The sequence below is a fragment of the Leopardus geoffroyi genome, chromosome C1, assembly GCF_018350155.1.
Source record: "Leopardus geoffroyi isolate Oge1 chromosome C1, O.geoffroyi_Oge1_pat1.0, whole genome shotgun sequence".
NCBI lineage: Eukaryota > Metazoa > Chordata > Mammalia > Carnivora > Felidae > Leopardus > Leopardus geoffroyi.
In genome coordinates this window covers 157,949,787-157,972,819 of record NC_059328.1, presented here as the reverse complement: position 1 = coordinate 157,972,819, position 23,033 = coordinate 157,949,787, and the positions used below count along the sequence as shown (strand labels likewise).

Below are 23,033 nucleotides of genomic sequence, written 5' to 3'. Positions count from 1 at the left end.
GGGGCTCGAACTCACGGACCGCGAGATCGTGACCTGGCTGAAGTCGGACGCTTAACCGACTGCGCCACCCAGGCGCCCCAAGAGACTCTTAAATATGGAGAACAAACAGAGGGTTACTAGAGGGGCTGTGGGAGGGGGCATGGGCTAAATGGGTAAGGGGCATTAAGGAATCTACTCCTGAAATCATTGTTGCACTATAGCTAACCAACTTGGATGTAAATTTAAAAAATAAATAAATTAAAAAGCCTTCTCATTAGCAAAAAAAAAAAAAAAAAAAAAAAAAAAAAAAAAAAAAGTTACAAGTACTGGGGCGCCTGGGTGGCTCAGTTGGTTAAGCGTCTGACTTCAGCTCAGGTCATGATCTTAAGGTCTGTGAGTTCGAGCCCCATGTCAGGCTCTGTGCTGACAGCTCAGATCCTAAAGCCTCCTTCGGATTCTGTGTCTCCCTCTTTCTCTGCCCCTCCCCTGCTCATGTTCTGCCTCTCTCTCTCAAAAATAAACAAACATTAAAAAAAAGATACAAGCACCTATAAATGTTTATCTATGATAAATATATATTTATGGATATAAGTAGTTTTTAGATATATGTAAGATATATTTACATATGATGGAGCACCCACTTTATTTCACCTCTTTTTTTTTTGTGAGAAAAAGTAGGCCAGAAGATAAAAATAAGCAATGATCCTAGTTGTTCATGCAGTTATTTTCAGAAAAAGGCAAAATTCATCATCTTCCCCAAACCTTTGAAGGAATGGCAGAAATCAAGTTAAAAGAAATAGAATAGTCACAAGTCAGTATGTCCAGTTTGGGCCACCCAAAGTCCAGTCTCCTACATGCTATGCCTGAAATAGAGCTCGTCCCAAACACTAGCTGTGGGGGACAGCATGCTAGGCTGGGGAAATTACGGTAGGGGAATTAGTGAGGATATGTGGGCTCAAGAGAAGAGGATATTTATAAAAGCATTAGTCTGGCATTCAGAATATTTCTCCCTGATTTGTGAAGAAAATAGAGTGAGACTCTATTATATTGAAATTAGTACACAAACAAACAAACTATCTGCCTGGGGTGAACACCTTTATGAAAGTGAATTCCAAATTAAGACCCAGAAAAGTCAGCAAACTTAGAGCATATCAGGTGACATGCACGGCATTAGGCATGTAAAAGGAGAATAAGATATGGTCGCAGCCCTGACGAGGCTCACTCTTGAGTGAAGGGGGACACGAGAATGAATGATTATCAAACAATAGCATTCAAACAGTGCTTCAAGAAAATGTCATGTGATTGCTACGAGAGTAGGGGACTCGACCATCTAATTACACGTTTGAGGATGAGGGGGACATAATTTGAAATAAATGCAATCATATGGCTAAGGAAGAGAAAAGGGGGTCAAGCTCCATGAATAATTCATGACTGAGAGAGACGTTTAAGCTCTGTATCTTCTGTACTTTGTTGCCGCAGCTTTAACCTATTTTGTGAAGCACCTGACTTATTTCTGGAAGATACAGACTTACTGTATAAGGGAAGGGTTTTGACCTTTTTAAATAAAGTGCTGACTTTGCAAACTGGGGAAGAGAGGTGATTTAAGAGATCTGTACACAAAGAAAGATTCCTTCAGTGTTTCATGCTGGCTCCTGAAGTGACTGAATGGGATGTGTTCACGTGGTACTTTAATGCCAACTTAAAGTATTCGTTGCTTTACCAAGGTGTTTGTCTGTCAGTAGTAGACAGGAGATGAAAACACCCTTATAGGTCCACCAGATTAGAACAGGAACAATTTGGTGGACTACAACCTTGATGAATAGAAATATTCTAGTTAATAATAACCAGAAAACTGTTTTGTTCACTGATTATCAAAATAACATAAGAAAAAGTCACTGAAAAATGTATTACTGTTATTCGATGGTTTATAGTCTTGTACTGCCTGAAGTTAATATCCATACCATCAACTATGATTGCAGAGCACAGTAGGCGAGAAAATAGGAGATGAAGTTGGAACACAGGTGAACCAGAGCCCTGCCTGGAGCCTATTTTGAGAAATAATCCCCAATGCTTCCTGATTTGATTAGCACACACTACCATGCAGTAAACAGACTATTATATTTCATTAAATACATTTTACTGTGTTTACATTTCAATTAAAAAGCAATCTAAAGGGGCGCCTGGGTGGCGCAGTCGGTTAAGCATCCGACTTCAGCCAGGTCACGATCTCGCGGTCTGTGAGTTCGAGCCCCGCGTCAAGCTCTGGGCTGATGGCTCAGAGCCTGGAGCCTGTTTCCGATTCTGTGTCTCCCTCTCTCTCTCTGCCCCTCCCCCGTTCATGCTCTGTCTCTCTCTGTCCCAAAAATAAATAAACGTTAAAAAAAAAAAAGCAATCTAAAATGTTAAGTGATTAAAATACGACTTCTTTATTTCTCAGAATTTTAGAACTTTTGGAATGGTTTCAACCAAGCCATTCTTATGTGTCACTAAAAAATGGAAGGTATTCAGAATCATTTCTTCAAGTTTTAATAAATATTTCAATGAATGCTTCAAACAACATTTTGTCATAACCACTGAATATGTAACTCAAAGATCACGATACAAAGTATTAGCAACCAACAAATGAGTATTTATTTTCTGAAAACTCTATTTAATGCACGGGATGAGGCTGCATGGAACACAAAGCAATCTAAGACACCAGTGTCTGTGAAAATTAGATGTGGGTTTGTATGCGGTCCATTCAGAAAAAGGAAATTAAGGCAGCTAAATTGGGTTGGTGCAAGTTGCTCTAAAAGACGTGGAGTTTACTATGAATTTGAGATTGGGCTCCTAGCCTGCAACTGATATAAGCTGGATGAAAAGTCCCTGACGCTGGCTGGCCACAACTGTCCGGGCCCTGGGACAGAATTAATTACCCTCTCAGGGCACTTTTCTGTGTGTGCTTGCTCACCTTCTCTGGTGATCCCGTGCATGGAAGAAAGATGCCCTATTTTTTTTCCTATTTCTCCTTCTCTTGAACAGTTGCTCTCTCCCCACGCTGCCCTGCAACCTCTTGACCACTTCTCTTTGTGCCTCACTTACCAAGAGCCACCGTGCCACACATCCTCATCCTGCCCTCAACCAGGCTCCTGGCCACAGCTTGCATTTTCAGTATAGCTACTTGTGCTATGCTTTTCCTTACATTTATTTAACTCCTGTATTTCCAATTCTTTGACATTTAGCGTTTCTGTTTTATTATCTGCTGTGGAAAAAGGTAGTACTTATTTAACAATTGCTCAATTCTGTTCTTATAAATCCTGTCTGAGCAAATGATTCAGTGGCTGGGATGCTCCCGAGCACTTGAAAGCTACTGAGTCACTGCCACCTTTGTCTTCTTTGATCAGACTATTCTATATCATAAGGAAAGACACATGCGGGCTGCAAAGTCCCAGTCGCAATTGCACCAAGCTGCATGGGAAATTCTAAATTTTTATTTACTGATTTAAGAAATATTTATTGATGGTTCTGCAGTGCTGAATGTTCCTGGGCTCAAGACCTAATCGATATCTATGTCCCCAACAACGACACTGTGCCTACCACACAGCAGGCTCACAGTGAAGTGCAATGAATAGATTTACAAAGAATAAATGGCTCCTTGTCTATGAGGAATTTATAAAGTGTTTGTTTCCTTGTCCTAAAGACATAAAAAGCTAAGTAATAATATGTGATAAGATACATCTGACCAAGAAATAGGATGATTCCAGGGATGCTGATGATACTGTGGTTCCATTTCCTTGACTACACTGCCATCCCAGAGATGACATTCAGAGGTATGGATGAAGTTCTGAGAATGAAAGGATGTAGTCAGGGTGGCCTTCACTGACGGTGGCACAGAGCACTGCACACCAGGATCATGCAGGGAGGGTTTCTGGGATGGTGACAGTACTGGTCCAGACTGAGAAGTAGGCAATGGGCAGAGACAAGGTGGTCCAGAGCTGAGCTCTTAAGAAGGGGCTTAGCATGGACAGAGTGGCCTGTTGACAGGAGCGAGCGAGGGACCACGGTCAGGGAGGTGAGGGTAAATGATGGAGAAGAAAACTGGCCTGGCACACAGCTGCTCTTTATGGTAACATAAGAAAGTGGAAACAGGTGATGCGGGTTCTTCATCGGTTACAGGATCTTCCACAAAGCATCACTCTCAAATAAGTGAGATTCTTAGTCAAATATAGAATTTGCAGATCTCTGTTCCTGGCATTAGATTTTATTGCAATACTCAGATATTTTTAAAACAGATGAAATGGCCATACAGAATTTTATGATACTTTGAACAAACAATCTTATTTTTTTTTTCCTTCTTCCCCTTACCAAAGGGTTCTCTGCAATGATTGGGAGGGAGGAAAGGAACACTTAAGACATAAATTCTGTGCAGAGAACATTACTAGGATACCATATTTGGTTGTTTTTGCTTCAAGTTACAATAGGAAAATAGTTGGGAGCATATTCTGCGCACCTCATACACAGTATTAAGAATACCTGCATGTTTTTTTGCCTAATGTAGACCAGACTTCTAGAGACATCCAAAAGCTGTATACACGGAATACACCACTCCTTGTGCTACCTTTTTTACTCACCAGACTAATTGTTAATGGCCTAGCCCAGGAGTTGGCAAACTTTTTCTTCGAAGAAACAGCTGGTCAATTAATTTAGGATTACCAGGCTATATACTCTGTCCCAACTACTCAAGCCATTGTAGCAGAAAGCAACCAAAGACAACATGTAACAGAGGAGCAAGTTTATGCTCCAATAAACCTTACTTTATACAAACAGGCAAGGGGGCTGATTTGTCCTACAGGACATAGTTTTTTGACTCCTGGTCTAACCCTTCAATCTTGACATTATAAAACATTATTATGTTCACATGAAAAGAAGCAAAACATTCCAAACATATTATTTCCATCCATCTCTACCATACCTTTTGAAGGTATTAATTGATGCCAATACATGTAAGTCTTATTAAAAATATACCAAATAGCCACAATATCTAATAGCTGAGAGATTTCAGATTTCATCCTTTTTCTTTAAAATATATTTAACAAAGTCCAACACTAAGGAAAATGTCAGAGAAAATCTGTCAACGGATTCTAGAAAAAAAAGACAACACACACAGCTTCTCCATATTTGTGAACTCTGAGACTAATCTTATCAGATATTCAGAAAGGCATATAAGCCACACTACTTTGGTAAAGTATGTCTTTAAAAATAAATTAGAGGAGAAGATGATATTCCTATATGCATCTGGATGAATTTCAAATCTTATTATGGAAAATGGTAAAAGAATGATCTAAGCTTTTCTGTAACAGTTTTTTTTTCTTTTTAATTGCAGAAACTTTCAGAGAGTACAAATCAGCAATAATTCTCTTACTTTGCAGGACAGAGATGGACAGAAAACAACTGAGATGTCACATGCTTCGTCTGAATAACAGCAGACCACTGACAAACTCTAACTTTCCCGTAGTCACCGGGTTAGCATTTAGTGGGACATGAATGGGGAAGTGAAGAGTCATCATTAGGCCACAGGAAGAGGTTTTGGCAATTGTGGTATGCCCATTCATAGCTGGATAATGATCTGTCAATCTGTGACTTGTAGGAAAGAACTAGCCTGACATATACTTGCATTTCATGAAATTCTGTGAGATTCTGTGAATGGTAATGGTCACTTCTGGTGGCTCAGGGTTAGTATGGTCACTTAGAATTTGAGAGAATAAGGCAACCTGCGGCACATCTGATATTATATGCTGAGTACTGAAAACAGAAGTGACTGAAACAAGATATTCTGAATCTCATAATCGGAGAAAGAATTTGTAAAATTTTATTTCAAAAGTGCCTATGATTATGGTTTCTTAATCTAGATTAGTTGGAGGCTATAAAATGTAATAAAAATTTCTAGCCACTTGGCTATAATGGCAATTTCCATTTTTAATAATAATAGATTTTTAAAAATCCTTAATATTTAAAAAGTACTGTACAGTTACAGAACATCACTACAAGCAGTATGTCATTTGATCCTTAGCATTTCCTGGTAAGGTAGATGGAATGATTACTATTATTCTTATTTTTCTGATGGAGACATAGATGCAGAGAAGTAATACACCCGGTCTTCAGACACACAGTGAGGGAGGAGAACCAGGACCAAAAGCAAGTAGTCTTTCTACAGACTACACCATGTTACTTCCCTGTCAGGATCTGTATAGATTTCCCTTGTTTGTTATTAGATTCTTATGGCTGGGAGATAACGATTCCTACTATACCTCTGGAGTCTTAGCTGGGTCAAATGATAGAGACAATCAATTACTCTTTATGTAACAACTACCAAAAATGCATCTTATCAACAGCTTTATGGCTTAATCTTTAAAGAAGATAGTATTGGGGCGCCTGGGTGGCTCAGTCGGTTAAGTGTCCGACTTCAGCTCAGGTCACGATCTCGCGGTCCATGAGTTCGAGCCCCGTGTCGGGCTCTGGGCTGATGGCCCAGAGCCTGGAGCCTGCTTCCGATTCTGTGTCTCCCTCTCTCTCTGCCCCTCCCCCGTTCATGCTCTGTGTCTCTCTCTGTCTCAAAAATAAATAAACGTTGAAAAAAAAAAAAAAAAGAAGATAGTATTGTACTGTAGGAACAAACACCTGAAACTTAGTAAGTACTTGCTGAATTGAACTGATGTCAGGAGAACAGAATCCAGAAAAGACTGGGTAAATCATTGACTAAATGAATCGGTTTTCTCTGTGTAATAAAGGAGAGACTGCCCCTATCCACTTCACGATGATTTAAAAGCTCAACTAAGAAAACAGATGTGTGATTTTTTTAGAATGAAAGAGTACCTAATGCACTCAACAAATATTTAATGAGTAGCCATTGTGGGCAAGGCATTGTGATACATGCCACAATGACATTAAGCACAATCTACTCTGTGCCAGTTGAGACCACAGCTTCATAAAATATGGGAAACTGTTAGGAATTCTAGGGATTATATCAAACTGGAGTTTAGGAAAGACAGATACAGATAAATGAAAATGGTAACAGTTTACAATGATGGGCTTATTCTCAAAAATGATAAAATCATTGACTGTCCAACCACAACAAAAAGGCTAAAATAAAAGGCTTCTGAGTGATGTAGTACTGTGAAACACATACCCAATTTTGAAGATTCGGTGTGCAACAAACGAATGAAAATATCAATAATTTTTAATATTGATTACATGTTAAATTGCTATCATTTTGGATATACTGAGTTAAATAAAATGTTACTTAAATAGATGTCACCTCTTCTTCTTACTTTTTTAATGTGGCTATTAGAAATTATAAAATTAATATGAAGCCCGAATTATATTTCTGTTGGACAATGCTGTTTTAGAAGAATGTATTGTGGCCAAGAGCCAAGTCTGAGCTATATATGAATCTGAAAGGGCTAATCATGGTGGATGCTGTCTTGGTGAGATGAGACATGGACTGAAGACACAACAAAGAATGAGCCCAGTGGCCATGTGGGTGGCTCAGTCAGTTTAGCGTCTGTTGATTTTGGCTCAGGTCATGATCTCACGGTTCGTGAGTTCAAGTCCTTGCATCAGGCTCCACATTGTCAGTGCGGATTCTCTCTCTCTCTCTCTGTCTGTCAGCCACTCTCCCCCATCTCTCTCTCAAAATAAATAAATAAACTTAATTAAAAAGAAGAATGATCCAGTGTTAAACTCACAAATTACAAAAATTCTGATGGCTGATGTGGGAACACATGTATGGTCAGGAGGAACCCGGAAGATTTTGCTGGTGATTCCAATGTAAATAGACTGACAACTATGAGGAGCAGAGAGCACATGGAACAATTTTGTTTCTTCTTCCACGAAGCACAAGTACTTGAAGGAGAAAGAAGTTAATAAAATGCTTGTTAGAACTGAAGTCCACTCTGCCTCCAGGTCCTTCCCTCTAGTAGCCAGTGACTGTTTCACACACACAGTCTATGTAGTATAATGCTCTATTTAGTTGTCAAAGCACCTTAGTACCTCAACCAAACTATTTAACACTGACAATCCAGTTATCTTACTTATTTCCAGAAAATGTTCAGAAAATAATTTATAATCCCTAGGCCTCCCAAATTATAAACCAGAATAATGAAGGGACCTATCAGGGTTTGACACCAAGTGCCCCAAGGCAGGTCCTGTGTCTGAATTCTCAGTACCCAGCCCCTTACTGGCTATATAGGAGGTACTCAATAAATATTCACAGAATACATTTAAAAAATGGTGGCATATTGGGAGCTAAAAGTCCACACCTAAACAATATGGAAAAGGAAAAGGAAATTTTAGACTGATAAGCTCACTGTTGCAGATAGATAATCAAACAGATGGGGATGAGTACCTAGAAATGAAGAGCCAGAAGCCAACAAAGGTCTCCTAAAATCGAGTCATGCCAGATGGGCTCCACATTCTTTTTTCACCCTGCCTCTACAAGTGCAGAGGATATCTCAAACAACAGAGTAAATTCTGACTTTCACAAGACCTTTGATAAAGTCTTTGATTACACCTTAGAAAAATGTGGGGAAATAGCAGGCATGATGAGAGAGCAGTTATGAGACAACAGTAACAAGTAGAAAGATCATAAAGAAAGACTGGCGGTGGAGAGACTGAGGTCAACCCAGAGATTCTTCAGTAGTGCAGTGTACCAGGAGTACCTCTAGGTCAACTTTTTTCGTCGATGAGTTGGGAGAAGCATGAAAGGCATATGCTTAAGTAGCATAAAGGTGGAAGGGACAGGTATGGTACTGGATGTAGTTCAGAAGACCCTAATTGGGCTAGAATATTTGAAAACAGCATGATAAAAATGAATAGGTAGGAATGCAGTTTGTATAATTAGGTATACAAATAAATCATTATAGAAATAAAAATACATAAATTCAGGACGAAGAAGATCTAGTCTGGCAGGAGCTCAGATGTTTATCAGATCACCAACAATACAACGTCAAAGATGCTTGCAGTTAATGCAATGGCAAGCTGCATTAAAGAAATGCAGTTTAAAAAAAAAATTTTTTTAACATTTATTCATTTTTGAGAGACAGAGACAAAGCATGAGCGAGGGAGGGGCAGAGAGAGAGGGAGATACAGAATATGAAGCAGGCTCCAGGCTCTGAGCTGTCAGCACAGAGCCTGACGCAGGGCTTGAACCCATAAACTGTGAGATTATGACCTGAGCTGAAGTCGGATGCTTAACTGACTGAGCCACCCAGGCACCCCAAGTAATGCAGTTCTAAATGAAACTTGTTTTTAGTTCTTTGTATTTTATCACAGGAAATCCACATTTGGAACATCATGACAAGAGGAATTCTCAGGAACAAACAAAGGCGAGCAAACAATAAGCAGGAATAACTGAAGGGATTAAAGATGCTTTCTGATGAAAAGAAAGCCTACAGATGATATGTTAGAGATCTTCACGTTCTTAAGAGTTTTCCATTCGAAGTGGCAGGTACACTTAGTCTGTTTCCAGAGGCACTTTTTTGAGGAGGGGAGGGAGTCACAGATCTCGTTGAGAATCTAATAAAGCCATGTACCCTCTCCTCCAGGAAAAAAATACACACACAAACATGTTTTTTGTACTGTTTCAGGGGTTTCTAAACAGATTAAGAACCTCTAGCTTATAAATTTTAAAGACCCAGGTTTCTGTTTCATTTAAGAACCCATTTCTACCTCAACCTCTGAAGGAATACTCCTAGATCAGGGAAACTGACAGAATTCCTATCCCGGGCAGAGGTGGCAGAAGATTCTGGGGCTGGTGACCTGTAGTCTCTCTCAATTCTAGGATTTCCTAATCTAAAAGGAACTTGTAAAATAATTTCACAGTATTAAGGAAAATATTTAAAACACTATTGGTGATTGTCATGCATGTGGTAATTTTAAACACTAAAAATACTCATTACACTCTAGTAATTGGAAACAAAGGTCATCCAGGCACTAACGTAACTTATTAGATATATCTGAAAAGGATTTCATTCACTAGATGTACAACTACAATGGGAGCAGGTATACAAATTATTGCTTGTATTAGTAATAATAAAATACTTCTCTCCACAAGTTGCCTCTTGAAAAACTTGGCTGCATGCAGGGGCATGGTAGCAGAAGTCCTACAGCATTTGCAATAAAATTTCTTGCTTTGTATTTGATTGTAAGGATTTTTCTAAGCAGCTAGTCTATGGCATTGTCACAGGGCACACCTATTAGTTATTTTTTGGTAGCATTATATAATTTCTATATTTGGCAGTCTATGTTCTAGGCAACTCATTATTGTCTAAACCTACAGAGCTTTTTACACATTGGCTACATGGAAAGAGAAGGGGTGCATCTCAATTTTAATTCTACCCTCCAAGGGATATAAGCAAATCAAAGTACTTGAGAGTGATGCTTATTTCTTTGTAACTCAGTTCTCAGAAACCCTAGGTAAGAAAAACTTTCCATTATTCCCTTGAGAAGTATGTCCTGGATTTTGCCCAAATTACTTCTATTTAAATTCTTATCACCAGTTATGTCAATAATCTTGAGACAGCCCCAAACCTGAAGTAATTACAGATGCATTACATTCAACATTACATGTGTTTCCTACTTATAAGCACATAAAAGTATATTGGGGTTCTATAAATGCTTTTTGCCAACACAAAATGTTGCTTCTTGAAATGATTTTCATAATAAATAAGTGTTCAAAAGAGCCTAGAACCTCAAGGAGAGGTGTGTGTGTGTGTGTGTGTGTGTGTGTGTGTGTGTGTGTGTAGTAATTTGTTTATGGAACTCCAGTGATAGACATACTCACTTCAAAGTCCCAAATTTATTATGGTTATTTTTCTATTTAGGCAAGTTATTACTGCAACCCTTAATTTCTCATTTTTTTCCAATTTCCACTGCTTTAATTCTCCATTCAAATCAATTTCTCAAAATGGAAAAAAATCTGCCATCAGTGGTAGATTTTACGTGTTATGGGGCTCATTTCTTTTCTAGTTCAAGTAATAGCCTTCTGGAAAAAAGATTAATGACACTGGACCTATTTTCTATAGAAAGGTTATCAAATTCCATCAAAGTCAGTCATAGTGTGTCCTTAGCTCTCAACAAAACAAAAGACATCCAGACATTAATAGGTCATAGAGAATTTCAGGGATTACTTTCAGGTTATACCTTCCATCTGTTTTAGCTATACATACAGCAGATTAAGAGAATTACACAGGACATGGTACTCAAATTTTAATATGGAGCATAACCATCAGTAAGGCTCATCCAAATACAGAGTTCTGGGACCCAACTCCAAAGCTTGTGATTCTGTAGGTCTGGGGTGGGGCCCAGTAAGTTACACTGCTATCAAGTTCCCTGGTGATGCTGTTGCTACCAGTCCAGAAACAATACTTTGTAAACCCCTGGTACAGAGGATCTCTGATACATAACTGGTTGAAACACCAAGTTTCCTTTATGGATTCAAACTTTCATAGTTAAAGTTTGCTGAATCATACTCTAGACTGGACACCAAAATGGCAGATGGCTTTCTGTGGCCTCAGAACCTCTGTAAGCCACATCCCTCTCTAACTATCCTGCAGGAAGTATTAGTAAAGAGTACAACCCTCTTCTGGAAGAAGACATCGAGGCATTTCTTGAGTCCCTCCCCTACTTTTCTTTAAACCTCTCACTAAATATTTGGAATGAAATTCAAAAGCAAAATATTCATAAAGCCTATGTGGAAGGGGTGGCTCTAACAGAAAGAAGATTGGCATACTCACCAGAAAGGAAATATGCCCAGTCGTGCAGTGATAAAAACCATGGCAAACATAACAAACAGAAGATCACAACTTTTCTGAAACTTGGCATAATTTGCCATTTTGGCAGCCTATGAAAAGAAGGAATGTGATATATTAATTTAGTTAAACTGATAAATGAAAAGCTTCTTTCAATATGCATGAGTCTCCTATAAGATATAACTTACCAGATGCATTAAATTGCCTGCTACTTTGAAATGTCATGCATCATGCATCAGTATTTATAAATTACCCACAAGTTGAGTGAAATGCAGCATTAGCTAGAAGTAGAACTACTGACTGTCACAGATTTAATCAAACATTCAGCAACCTGAAAAATTCAATTATATGGTTGATCTCAGGGAAACAGAAAAATAAGAAAATTCTTGCATTATAGATGATATTAGCAAGCCAAAGACACCAACACAGGAATTTGTCATAACAGGTCAGAGTAGAAGGTACTAGGCAATCCTTGAAACCTCTAATGAGTTGCAAACACTAAGGCCACAGACTTTATACAGAATATATGGAGACTTTCTGCACTGCTTTCTTCTATTTAGAGTTATAGGTTTTCCTTAAACAGTAATAAGGAATATCTGGGAAGACAGTTTCTTGGCTTATTGTCATAAATTTAGAAATGAAGAACATGTCAAGATCATGTTATTTCAATGAATCCACTTAGGTATAATTTTCAAAGTTACATTAATGGGTCATTTTCTAGATGAAAGTCACTAATGTTCCAAGTGTCCATGAGAATTACTCTAACGATTTATGTCAGTAATTTAATGACCACTTTTTATATTATAAGTTAAGGAAGAAATTACATCCCTTTTCCTACCATCTACTTTTTACAGATGATTCTAATAACAGGTGACGCTGAAAACATAATTTTGCTCGATCACCTCTTTCTACATTTTCACCTAGAATTTGCACGCTCCCACACACAGGGTTATAAACTGAAGATGTCTTGCTCAATTCATAACATTATTTCTACTTCTTAGAAAGTTAAATTAGCTGAGTCAATCTTGAAAGGATTGTTGACAGCATCCACAGAAGCTAAAATTTGGTAGCTTCAAGTAAAACACAGAACTATGAGAGAAATGGATTTCTAAGAAAAAAGTACCTATTAACTGAGCAGAAGTCAGGATTATGAACTTTTAATTTCATGAGTACTTTGGGTGTGACACCATGATTTATAGTAAGAAAGAAAAAAATCATCTTCTGCCTCCTTCTGCCTAGGTAAACCATTTTTCTCTTACATTCTTCACAAGTATTCAATCAAAAGGCATCAAACATGCAATTTTCTGAAATGTCGAGGTCATACATCCCACTTCAAAGAGTTGATGGTTGACATATCTCATTATTTGGATAGTCTCAACCATTACTGTATAATGTAAAGAAAATCCACGTGATGAAGAATATTTGCTTTCAAGCCATATGACTGACATTTCTGGGTTATTTTCCTTTCTGGATAAAAGTGGTAGACAAAGATTCAACCAGCCATTTCCATAGACATTAAAGTTGGCAAACTGTACAGGGTTGGTTTCAAAACTGTAGATTGCTGCATAAATCTCCACTTTCAAGCATACTGAGGATTTAGCCAAATGGTAACTGATTTTCAGATTGCTCTTATACAATTACATTTCTCCTTTAAAAAATATGCTAAATAGAGCCTAGCTCAAATCACTTAAAAATCACAGTGCCACACTATCATCTGACATATTTAGCCCATTAGGGCAGTGTTTCTGTTTCATAGCCTTATAGGGAACAGAATTTTTCATAAAGTGCTATATATATTTCAAGCCTTGACTAATTGTCTTTATAGCAGATTCAATTTTATCATATGGAATTTTGCTTATACTGTAATAGTAGATCATTATTTGAGGGCACTTCTCTATTCACAGTGACAGTATTACTTCAAAGGGGCAGAACTGTGGGCCAAGAAGAATAAAAACTCAGCATATAGATTATAAGACCCATCTCTACATGAAATTTATACTTTGGTAAGTTTATCTTTCACCAGTTCCATAAACTTCTTAGCATAAATTTAAAATATTTTATTTAATTATATATCTCTATTGGGTGTGTCTCTTCATAGGGGCCATGATTAAGAGTAAATACCACATCAAAATTTTCCATGGGTTTTATCTTTTGAAATATGCTAGAAGCATTTTTCTTTTACTTCTTCTTGGTGTTTTGTTTTGTTTTGTTTTGTTGCTACTTAAATGATCCTAAGTAATAATGGTTTAGAAAGTTAATAAAAATACAACCAATATTTCCTCAGATACTCTTTATACTTATATATAGAGAGAACATAGTTTTTATATTTAATATGCAAATCATATACACTTATCACTGTAAAAATACTAGGATAACATGTATATTGTGAAGAAAAACTATGATCGTTAAATAATTTCATCAGGATGTACAACTACCATTAATAACTGAATTGAGTTATCTACACTTCCCATATACATCAGCGTGGAACTTTACAACACCAGAAACAAAACCTATTCAAATAATGATTTTCTGACTGTAAAACATCCATTTTCTTAAGTGTGGAATAGTGAAGGTTTTCATTGTTCTAGTAATAAAGAATCCTATGATGATCAACATTCTTAGTACAAAAATTTATATACTAAAGTCTCACTTTAACAATTTCCAAAAGAAACACTCGGCAGCTTTAAATCAATCATATACTATCTTCCCCCAACACTGTCTAGCATACTATAGAAGTGATGGTCTTGGGGATTTCCTGAATTCTGGATTTTGAACTCTTAAAGATAAAAGAAAATGTTTACCTCTAGAAGAGCATCAGATGAATCGTGAAGACAGAGGATCAGGGTCCCTACTCGGGCCATATTGTTGACATATGAAAAGGAAATCAAGAAAATAGCTACAATGTGATGCAGGATCATGATGCCAAAGTCCTTGGGGAAGGAAAAAACACAGCCATGTTAGGTCTTAAGAGTACTGCAATATTTCCATCCATCTGTTCAACCATTCAACAGATACTTACTGAGGTTCTTACTGGACCTAGCACTGGGGATCCTAAGATGAATAAGATATATTTCCTACCCTCTGGGAGTTCACCACAGAGTGGCAGACACACACCAGGGACCAGTGACTCTCGAGAATGTGATAAATGCCAAGGCTAAGGCCAGATCATAAAGAGTGTTTTGTACTAAACCAAGGAATTTGAAGCTATGGGAGAAATTACCTCAGGATTTCAAGCAAAGAAAGGCATTACTTGGATTTGTACTTGAGTAAAATCTTTTGGGCAGCCATGCAGGTCCAACTGAACCACTTCTCTGACTTCTGTGGCTGGGGATTTTGCATCCTTCTCCTGGAATCTGTCCACTGAAACGTTAAAATAAGAATCCTAATATGTGGCTTTTCTGATGAATCCTACAAAATCAAGCTCTAAATCTTAACCATTACTGGTCCACAGTCATTAGGAACAAAAATGGCAATAGTAATGGTAAATTGGCCATCCTTATTGTGGTCAACTTCAATGGAGCTGCTTGTTGGCCCATATGAAAAGATCATCTTACTCTGACATAGATTTATCTTCTAACCATCTGGACATGGTCTGCTGTGATGTGGGATTTCTGTTGCTTGGAAATACAGTCTCTCATTTACTAATATTTTTACTCTTGTTTATAAATCTCTCTCTCCCAAAGTATACTTGAACTTCTCTGGGATTTTAAATGCCAAGATTGGCCCTAATGGTTATCTACTTGAAGCCTTGGAAAAATACACTATTTATGTAGTGACAAATAAATTAGCCAAAAATGAAAGGCATATTATGAAACTGAGAAAGAGAGAGAGCAAGTATGTGCATATATACACTGCTTTATTCAGCAGCTATTGATGTCATATAGTTTCAGATTTGAAAGGTCAACTGTGGTGACTTTTAAATGGGTTTAAAACGTTTAAACAACGGCCTTTGTTTAGATCTTGAAAGTAACTAATATTAATCCATAAGTAATGAAATATTGCTATTAGGTCCTGTGCCATTTATTTCATTGTGTAGTTCCTATATTGAAAAAAAATTCAATTACTTGATTTTAATATATATAACATGAACCTACAAAGCTATGGATATTTATACTATTTAAATTCCTGTGATGCAGAACATTTAAAAATATTTTTTTATGTTTTATAAAATCAAGCTTTAAATGGCAATGATGAAAAGTTAAATGTGTGTGTGTGTGTGTGTGTGTGTGTGTGTGTGTGTGTGTGTGTGTGTGTGTTAAACTCACAGAGTTTAAATTGTTCTGTATATACTCTGGTGACTATATCCAAAGGTTACTTTTCTGCCTTGGCAAGTGCCACTATGTATGGTTATTGATAACCATACATACTGATTTATTACTAGGATAAACAATGTTTTCATGTCCAAAATAAGGTCAGATCATTTTAAAAAGGAACTGCAACTATTTCTCTTACTTTCAGTTAACCTAGTCTCCAGATTAACCATATTACGTTGATTGTGGATACCACTGTTGGAAAAATTATCCGTCTTGCATCAGTCAATCCTAACTGCCCACAGCAGAACCACAGAACCAAATCTTGCACACTCTTGACCTACCACTATGCTCCTTCCTTCAGAACCACATTCCCCATTTAGTTCTCAGCTCACTGGCAGAGAGAAATAATGATCATGTTACTTAATGAGTTTCATGAGTGAGATTATATACAGACTCAACTTACTAGTTTTACCTACTTCTGATTTTCTGATGTTCTTGTGGGATCTAGGATTTTCCTAAATCACTAAAGTTGGACAATACCCAAATGCCTTAGGCATACAATGAAAATTGTTCTGATAATGTTTTCCACTGGAAGATGAAATCTCTGTTATCAAAAATGTATTAGGTTCCATTACCTGGAGTATAGTGTTCTACCAGACAGTAACTACTTTGAAACAATGCATCAAGTGGAACTAACCTATCAACTGATATTTTAAACCATTTCTCAAACATAATTGCATGAAAACATATAGCACTTAATCCAATAGTTGAGTGGGTTTATATTTGCCCAAGCTCAATACACAGATTTAAAGTCTAACCAGCTGAGCGCCTAACCAGAACATTTTCCACATTTGTTATTGTTCAGCCCTGAATGACTGCTCTGGATTTACTGAAAGAAAACAGAAGTTTTCTCTATTTAGTTTAAAAATGAATAAATATAAGCTAATTAAAACACTTATGGATGATTAGGACCATTTTATAATTAAATTTCCTAATTTGTATCTGATATAACTGTTGGTAAACAACACAAAGATCTTGGCAATATAGCAAGCATCCCCTAAAAACAAGAGCCTTGTTTTTGAGGCAAAGTTTGCTTTGTGAAAATGATTTCAGCATATAAATCCCCTGGTCCTGGAAAATACTTATTACTAAGAGACTCAGCGTTATGCCCATGGCAAAAGACCAATTTTCATTATACAGTCATATCTGTATGAATATGAAAAAAGCATGAATAATGAGTTAATTGCCTTTTACATTTCTGCTTCAGAAAGCATTATACAAAATACCTTCAAATAAAAGCCATGCAAATCATTATTTTATGTGTTACATCTCCTTACCTTGATAGCTTTCTTTTTACAGGTATTGAATCTGGTCCAAATAATAGTTTTATACATAAATTGTCAACTTGGACATTATCAATGCAGGGTAGGAAACCTCATCCTCATGTTTGTTATTGCTGAAAATGACTGGTGTGAACACACAGGCATAGCTGCAGGAATCTTACTATTTTCGGTTGAGAATGTTTTCCTGCATTCTTGGTAGCAGCAATTAGGTAGAAAGACTGTGATTTCTTCTTGGCCCTCAGACTAAGGACTGATTCCAAAGACCTGATTCAAAACAGACTGCTTCACTGGTGTTCCTAACCTCCTGCTGTTCTGCCATATTGTTTCTGGACATCTTCACAGCCAAGATCAAGGGCTCCTTCCATGTTTCCTGCCTAATACAGACCCTGACCTCAGCCCTCATTCCAATGGCTGTTCCCTGTTAATTATCAGAGAAAGAAATGAAAATCGGATGTGGTCTTGACTCAGAGTCAATTAGAATGAATCTATAATGAAAGAATTCAAGGAAGAGCCATCCATTTTAATAGCAGAAACTGGTAAGACAATGGTGTTTTTTTCCTTATTACATACTGAATGGCATTTGGAGAACCTAGAACAGCCTCTTAGTCTGATCTGTGTTGCTTCCACAACAGAAATTCCAGCTACGTGGGCTCCATCTCCAACCGTTAGAATGAGAAATGGCATCCTTAGTTCAGTTCCGCAAGAGGAATTTATACAAAATAAAATATTAGTGACGAAAGGCCAGAGGGATCACCCTTCTCATTAAAACCAAGTCTGATGTTCTATACGATGGAACTCCCTTGGCAATGATCAGGATGCAGAGAGTCTTGCAAATAATGCTCTGTCTCCAGGAGGCACCAGAAATTCATCTTGATATGCAAGTTTTTATGAAAGCAAAATTAACTCATTTCTCATTAGGAAAAAAACCCCACAAACAACAAGAAGCTTGTTCCTTAAATTCCCATTTCCTGGATAAAGTATGAATAATTTCTTATAGTTTCTTTTGGGAATAATCTTTGCAACAAATAAAGCAAAACACTGGTGAACCTTCTGAAAAAAGGAATAAGGAGGCCAAGATTTTTTTTTTAACGTTTATTTATTTTTGAGACAGAGAGAGACAGAGCATGAACAGGGGAGGGGCAGAGAGAGAGGAGACACAGAATCTGAAACGGGCTCCAGGCTCTGAGCTGTCAGCACAGAGCCCGACGTGGGGCTCGAACCCACGGACCGTGAGATCATGACCTGAGCCGAAGTCAGATGCTCAACCAACTGAGCCACCCAGGCACCCCAAGGAGGCCAAGATTTTAAGTGATAGCTGATTTAGATGTGCATGAATAGTGAAGAATATGAAATATTTCTAAAGTGTAAGGCAAAGAAAACTCTTACCTCTCAGATGCAAATGACATGTATTAGCTAACCTGAATTTAACAAATAAAATAAATATAATAAACTTTAATAGAATGAATAGAAATCAGATAATTAGCACCAGGTTACCCATTTAACAGATTTTCAAATTCTCTAAGGAACAGAAGGACAACATCATAATTTAAGACTGATTTCGGTGCATGGCAACTGCAACCATCGTTGAAATCTCTCATGTCTATTTGTTTTGTTTTGGCTTTTAAACAGTTTTTTTTTAATTTGAACCTTCAGGGTACATAGAAATTTGTGTGACTTTTGACAGAATAACATGTCATTTTTAATAGAGATCAATAACAAACTGTCTTCCTATCTCTTCACTTGGGAGTTTGCAACCTGACAGTGAAAGTCAGCAAGTTGGGGAGAAGCACGGCTGGGCAGGAAGTGGACTTGTGGCAGGTAACCTGGCAACGTGCAGGGCAGAGTGGCCAGTCAGGCTCCAGTCCTGCTGCAGCACAAACATACAGATGGCAGTGGGGGAGGATTTCAGAGAAAACTTACATATAGCAAGAATAATCATAGGTAAATACTTTTTCTGTTGAGGTAATACAAAAATATCGTAGGTTCTCAACCTTTGGCTATAGCTAAAGTCCTGAGGGACAGCATGAGTATATTAAAAAAAAAAACAAAAAACTCTTAAAAAAAGAAACAAGAGACTAAGAAACTGTCTAGGTCTTGAGATGATGACGGAAATAAAAGTATATTCATGGTGATCAACAGAAATGAGTTGATTCTGATTTGCCCCATATTAGGCAATCTGAAAACAATTATACCTTTCTCTTACCCATGCATGATGTGAAAAGTTCACACAATGTATTTAAATGTCAACCTTTGGGTATCTGCAATCTCCCTCAATTTATTTGGGTATTTTATTTTTAACTGGCCTTGAATTTTGGTGTACTATAAATAGAACTGGTTAAATGTGCCATTTAAAGAGAGATATTTTAAATAACAAGCCTCTTCAAAAACTGTAATGTGAATTCACTTTCACTCTCATGGGTAGCCTAGGCATGCTAGGGTAAATATTCACAGGAGAATTTGGGAAGGGATAAAAATGTGTGATTGATTTGAGAAATATTTGTTCAATTATAAAGTAGAGTAGTTCTAGCAGAAATTATTCAATTATCTCTTCTCTAAAACTCAATCCATGAATAAAACTTCATTTACACCAAATCAAGTTTATTTCAACACTTTTTTTTCAATAGATTAGATTTTTCCACCTTTGTACTAAATGTATACAGACTCAGGTCTTTGAGGAAGTTAACTGTCGTATACACACATCATTCTAAAAACAGTAAATGCCAAGAGACTGATTAAAGACTGAATTTACTACTGTTATTATCAAAATGTTTAAAAAATACGTACTGATATGATTTAAATATCTCTATTAGCCATACTCAAATCTCATATCCTCACTATTTGGTCAATATGTACACCTAGGTTACTCTACCTTAGAGCAGAGAAAGGCACACTATAGCCCCCAAGCCAAATCTGGCTCCCCATTTATTTTTGTAAATAAAGAGAACATTGTCGCATTCATTTGTTTAACCATTGTCTATGGCAGAGTTCTTCCTAATGTGGTAGAGTTGAATACTTGCAACAGAGACTTTGTGGCCTGCAAGTTTAAAATATTTACTATCTGGCCATTCACAGAAAAGTCTGATGACCCCTGTCTTAGAGCCGCATCTAAGAACATATTATGGGATACTTAAATCATGTTATCTGAGATGTGACAATTGCATAGTATTATGTCCAACTTTCTCAGACAAAGAATGTACAAGAGATTTAATTTTTACTTGTTCTGAAGAAATCATAAAATATTACTCTTAAAATTCAGATCAACTATCAAAAAAATTTTGCAGGTATCTATCAAAATTCTCATATTTGAAAATCACGAAGTTTCTTTACCGGCTTTCAAAACAAAAGCTGTCTGGAGGCAACATTACTTTCCCTACTGTTAGATGTGCCTTTACTTTATAGCTTCCGGGAACATATACAAAATGAAGTAAAGAACCGCTGGATAAGCAGTGTTTACCCAATCTTTCTCCTGTGTAACATTTATGGTACTATTTCAAGATCAAGAACTCATAATCTTGTCTCCTATGTGTTATTTAGTTAATATTTAATCTTTAATTGATTTTATTACTGTGGAGAAGGATACAATAAAATTTTATTTGCACAACAGAAAATAGTAAGATAGTGCCACTAATTCCCTTCTAGTGTGCCTGGTCAGAGCACAGAACTTAATTTGCAACTCCCTGGAGTCCTCCTTCATGTTTTCCTTTCCTTTCTTCATCAAGAGCGCACTCTTGAAATACATTATGCTTTCAAACGACGTAGATATTTTTCTTAATTATACATGCATTTATTTTTCTCATTGAACTTTGGGTCTTCAGAAATTTTCATCACTACCAGTAGTGTCAAATTACAAGTGCCTGGAGTTGGAGGCCTTAATATATGCGTTCTGGGCTCCATTTAAATTACACTTGGCCCAGTCACACTAACTAGTTTTTAATGCTAGAAGGGTCACTTCTGAGACACTTTAAATATAACAGTTTTAAGTGGTGCACAGGTTTACAGACTTTATTCTCTCCCCCTCTCCTCTCCCTCCCCTCCCCCCAATATCCTTGAGGATGAAAGCAAATGGCAGCACTTAATGATATCAAGTAAACCCATTTAGGTTGAAAACATCCAGAATGATCAGTAGGGGGCAGACTGTGCTCAAGTAAAATCAGAAACATCCCAGGACTCAAAAGCCATCATCTTCATATTTACTGCCAAAGCCCTTGAGGCCCAAAATGACAACAGGCAATCAAGGACTCAATTTTGTGCTTTAGATGAAGATGAAACATGTCTCCTTCAGATCAACCAAGTTGAGACGATGCTGTAAGTTGTCAGAAGGGGTTCAGAGGAACTCTTACTGTTATCATCAGCCTTATCTCTTGTCCTCTAACTCCTCGTTCTTTAGCTGCCTGAGCTCCCCACTCCTCTTCACAAGCAGCCAGAACTCTACCTGCAGAACTCACCTGTCATGCTTCTTCTTGGCCCCATGCAGGCCTCTAGCCATGTGGTTTTTTTGTTTTTTTTTTTTCTGGCTGGAATGCTGGTAGTTTCTCTTCTTTTCTCCAAGCCCCACTCTACTTCGACTACGTGGTGAAGTCCTATCTACCTTCCAATCTGCCTACTAATTTTCAAGCCCCAAAGGCTCTGTCTGATGCTGTCATTTAGTCACATAAAGCAAGTACTATTAGAACTGAATTTTGGAAAGAAACTGAGGCACAGAGATGTTATACAATTATTCCAAAGTCACACAGTAAGAATGGGCTTGAGACCACATCTGAATTCAGTTGTGTGTGACCCCAGAGCCCAGGCTCCTAACTATGCAGCAGGCTGCTTCTCAGAAACAAACATGTGAGAAAAGATGGCTGTGAGGAAGGATGCTGTAGAGAGAGGACACTTCTGGAAACATATATGAGAGACTAACAAGGGGAACACGGTCCATATCTGGAAGGCAGGGAGAGAAGGGGGACCAAGAGCAAAGGTGCAGGGTTAGCCATGAGTGGAAAGGGTGCCCCTTCTTAGGAAGCCAGAAGGAAGGATGTGAGAGTGGATCCATTTGTATTTATGGGGACAGAAACGGAGGGGATTAATGGAGTTGGGGAGAGAGTTAGAGCTATGATAAACCAGAGTGGGTGTGTTTCCAAGACCCCTGGGGTGACTTGAGAGAAACTCCCCAGAGGAAACTGAATGACTGAACCAGCCAAACGAAAGTGGAACCTTTCAAGTACTGATGTAACCTCCTGCGAGACGGTGGGACTCCACAGACCCTAGACTTAAAGCCCCAGAGCCCTAGACCAGCAGCAATATGTCATGGCATGTGGGTCTCTGCAATGGGGCAATGCTGAGACTCTTTGCACCGCACTGGAAGAAGAGGCTCCTGGCTGGCACCCGCCTGCACTGTGGACTGCAGGACGTGTGCTGCCACCCTGCCCCAGGTCTGTCTATGGCCCAGCAGTCTGACTGTGACATCTAAAGATGCTTGAGAGCCCTCCCCTGGCAGGGCACTTGGGAGTCTGACTGCCAGATTAACCCACTTGTTAAGGCAGCCTTTGAATAAAATCTGATAAAATTGCCCCAGAAGACACATTTCTCTTCCAGACAACACTGTTCCATTGTCTTCCCACCAGCCTACACACAGCACTGGGTTGAAATGTTCTGCTCACAGGTGGTAGCTTATTAAAATGAGCTGCCTC

General features: G+C 37.9%; 1 protein-coding gene and 1 non-coding gene across 3 annotated transcripts in view; both read right to left on the bottom strand.

Moving 5' to 3' along the window:
* CERS6 (ceramide synthase 6) overlaps positions 1–23,033 on the bottom strand; it is a 318,171-nt gene that overhangs the window by 44,651 nt on the left and 250,487 nt on the right. For both annotated transcript variants that reach the window (XM_045480091.1, XM_045480090.1), the window contains exons 7-8: positions 14,567–14,695; positions 11,751–11,857 (exon numbers count right to left, since the gene is read on the bottom strand). In XM_045480091.1, the coding sequence (XP_045336047.1) occupies positions 11,751–11,857; positions 14,567–14,695 (236 nt within the window). The remainder of the gene's footprint in view (positions 1–11,750; positions 11,858–14,566; positions 14,696–23,033) is intronic.
* On the bottom strand, positions 18,561–18,645 carry TRNAR-UCG. Its single transcript has one exon. It is a non-coding gene; the product is annotated as a tRNA-Arg (tRNA).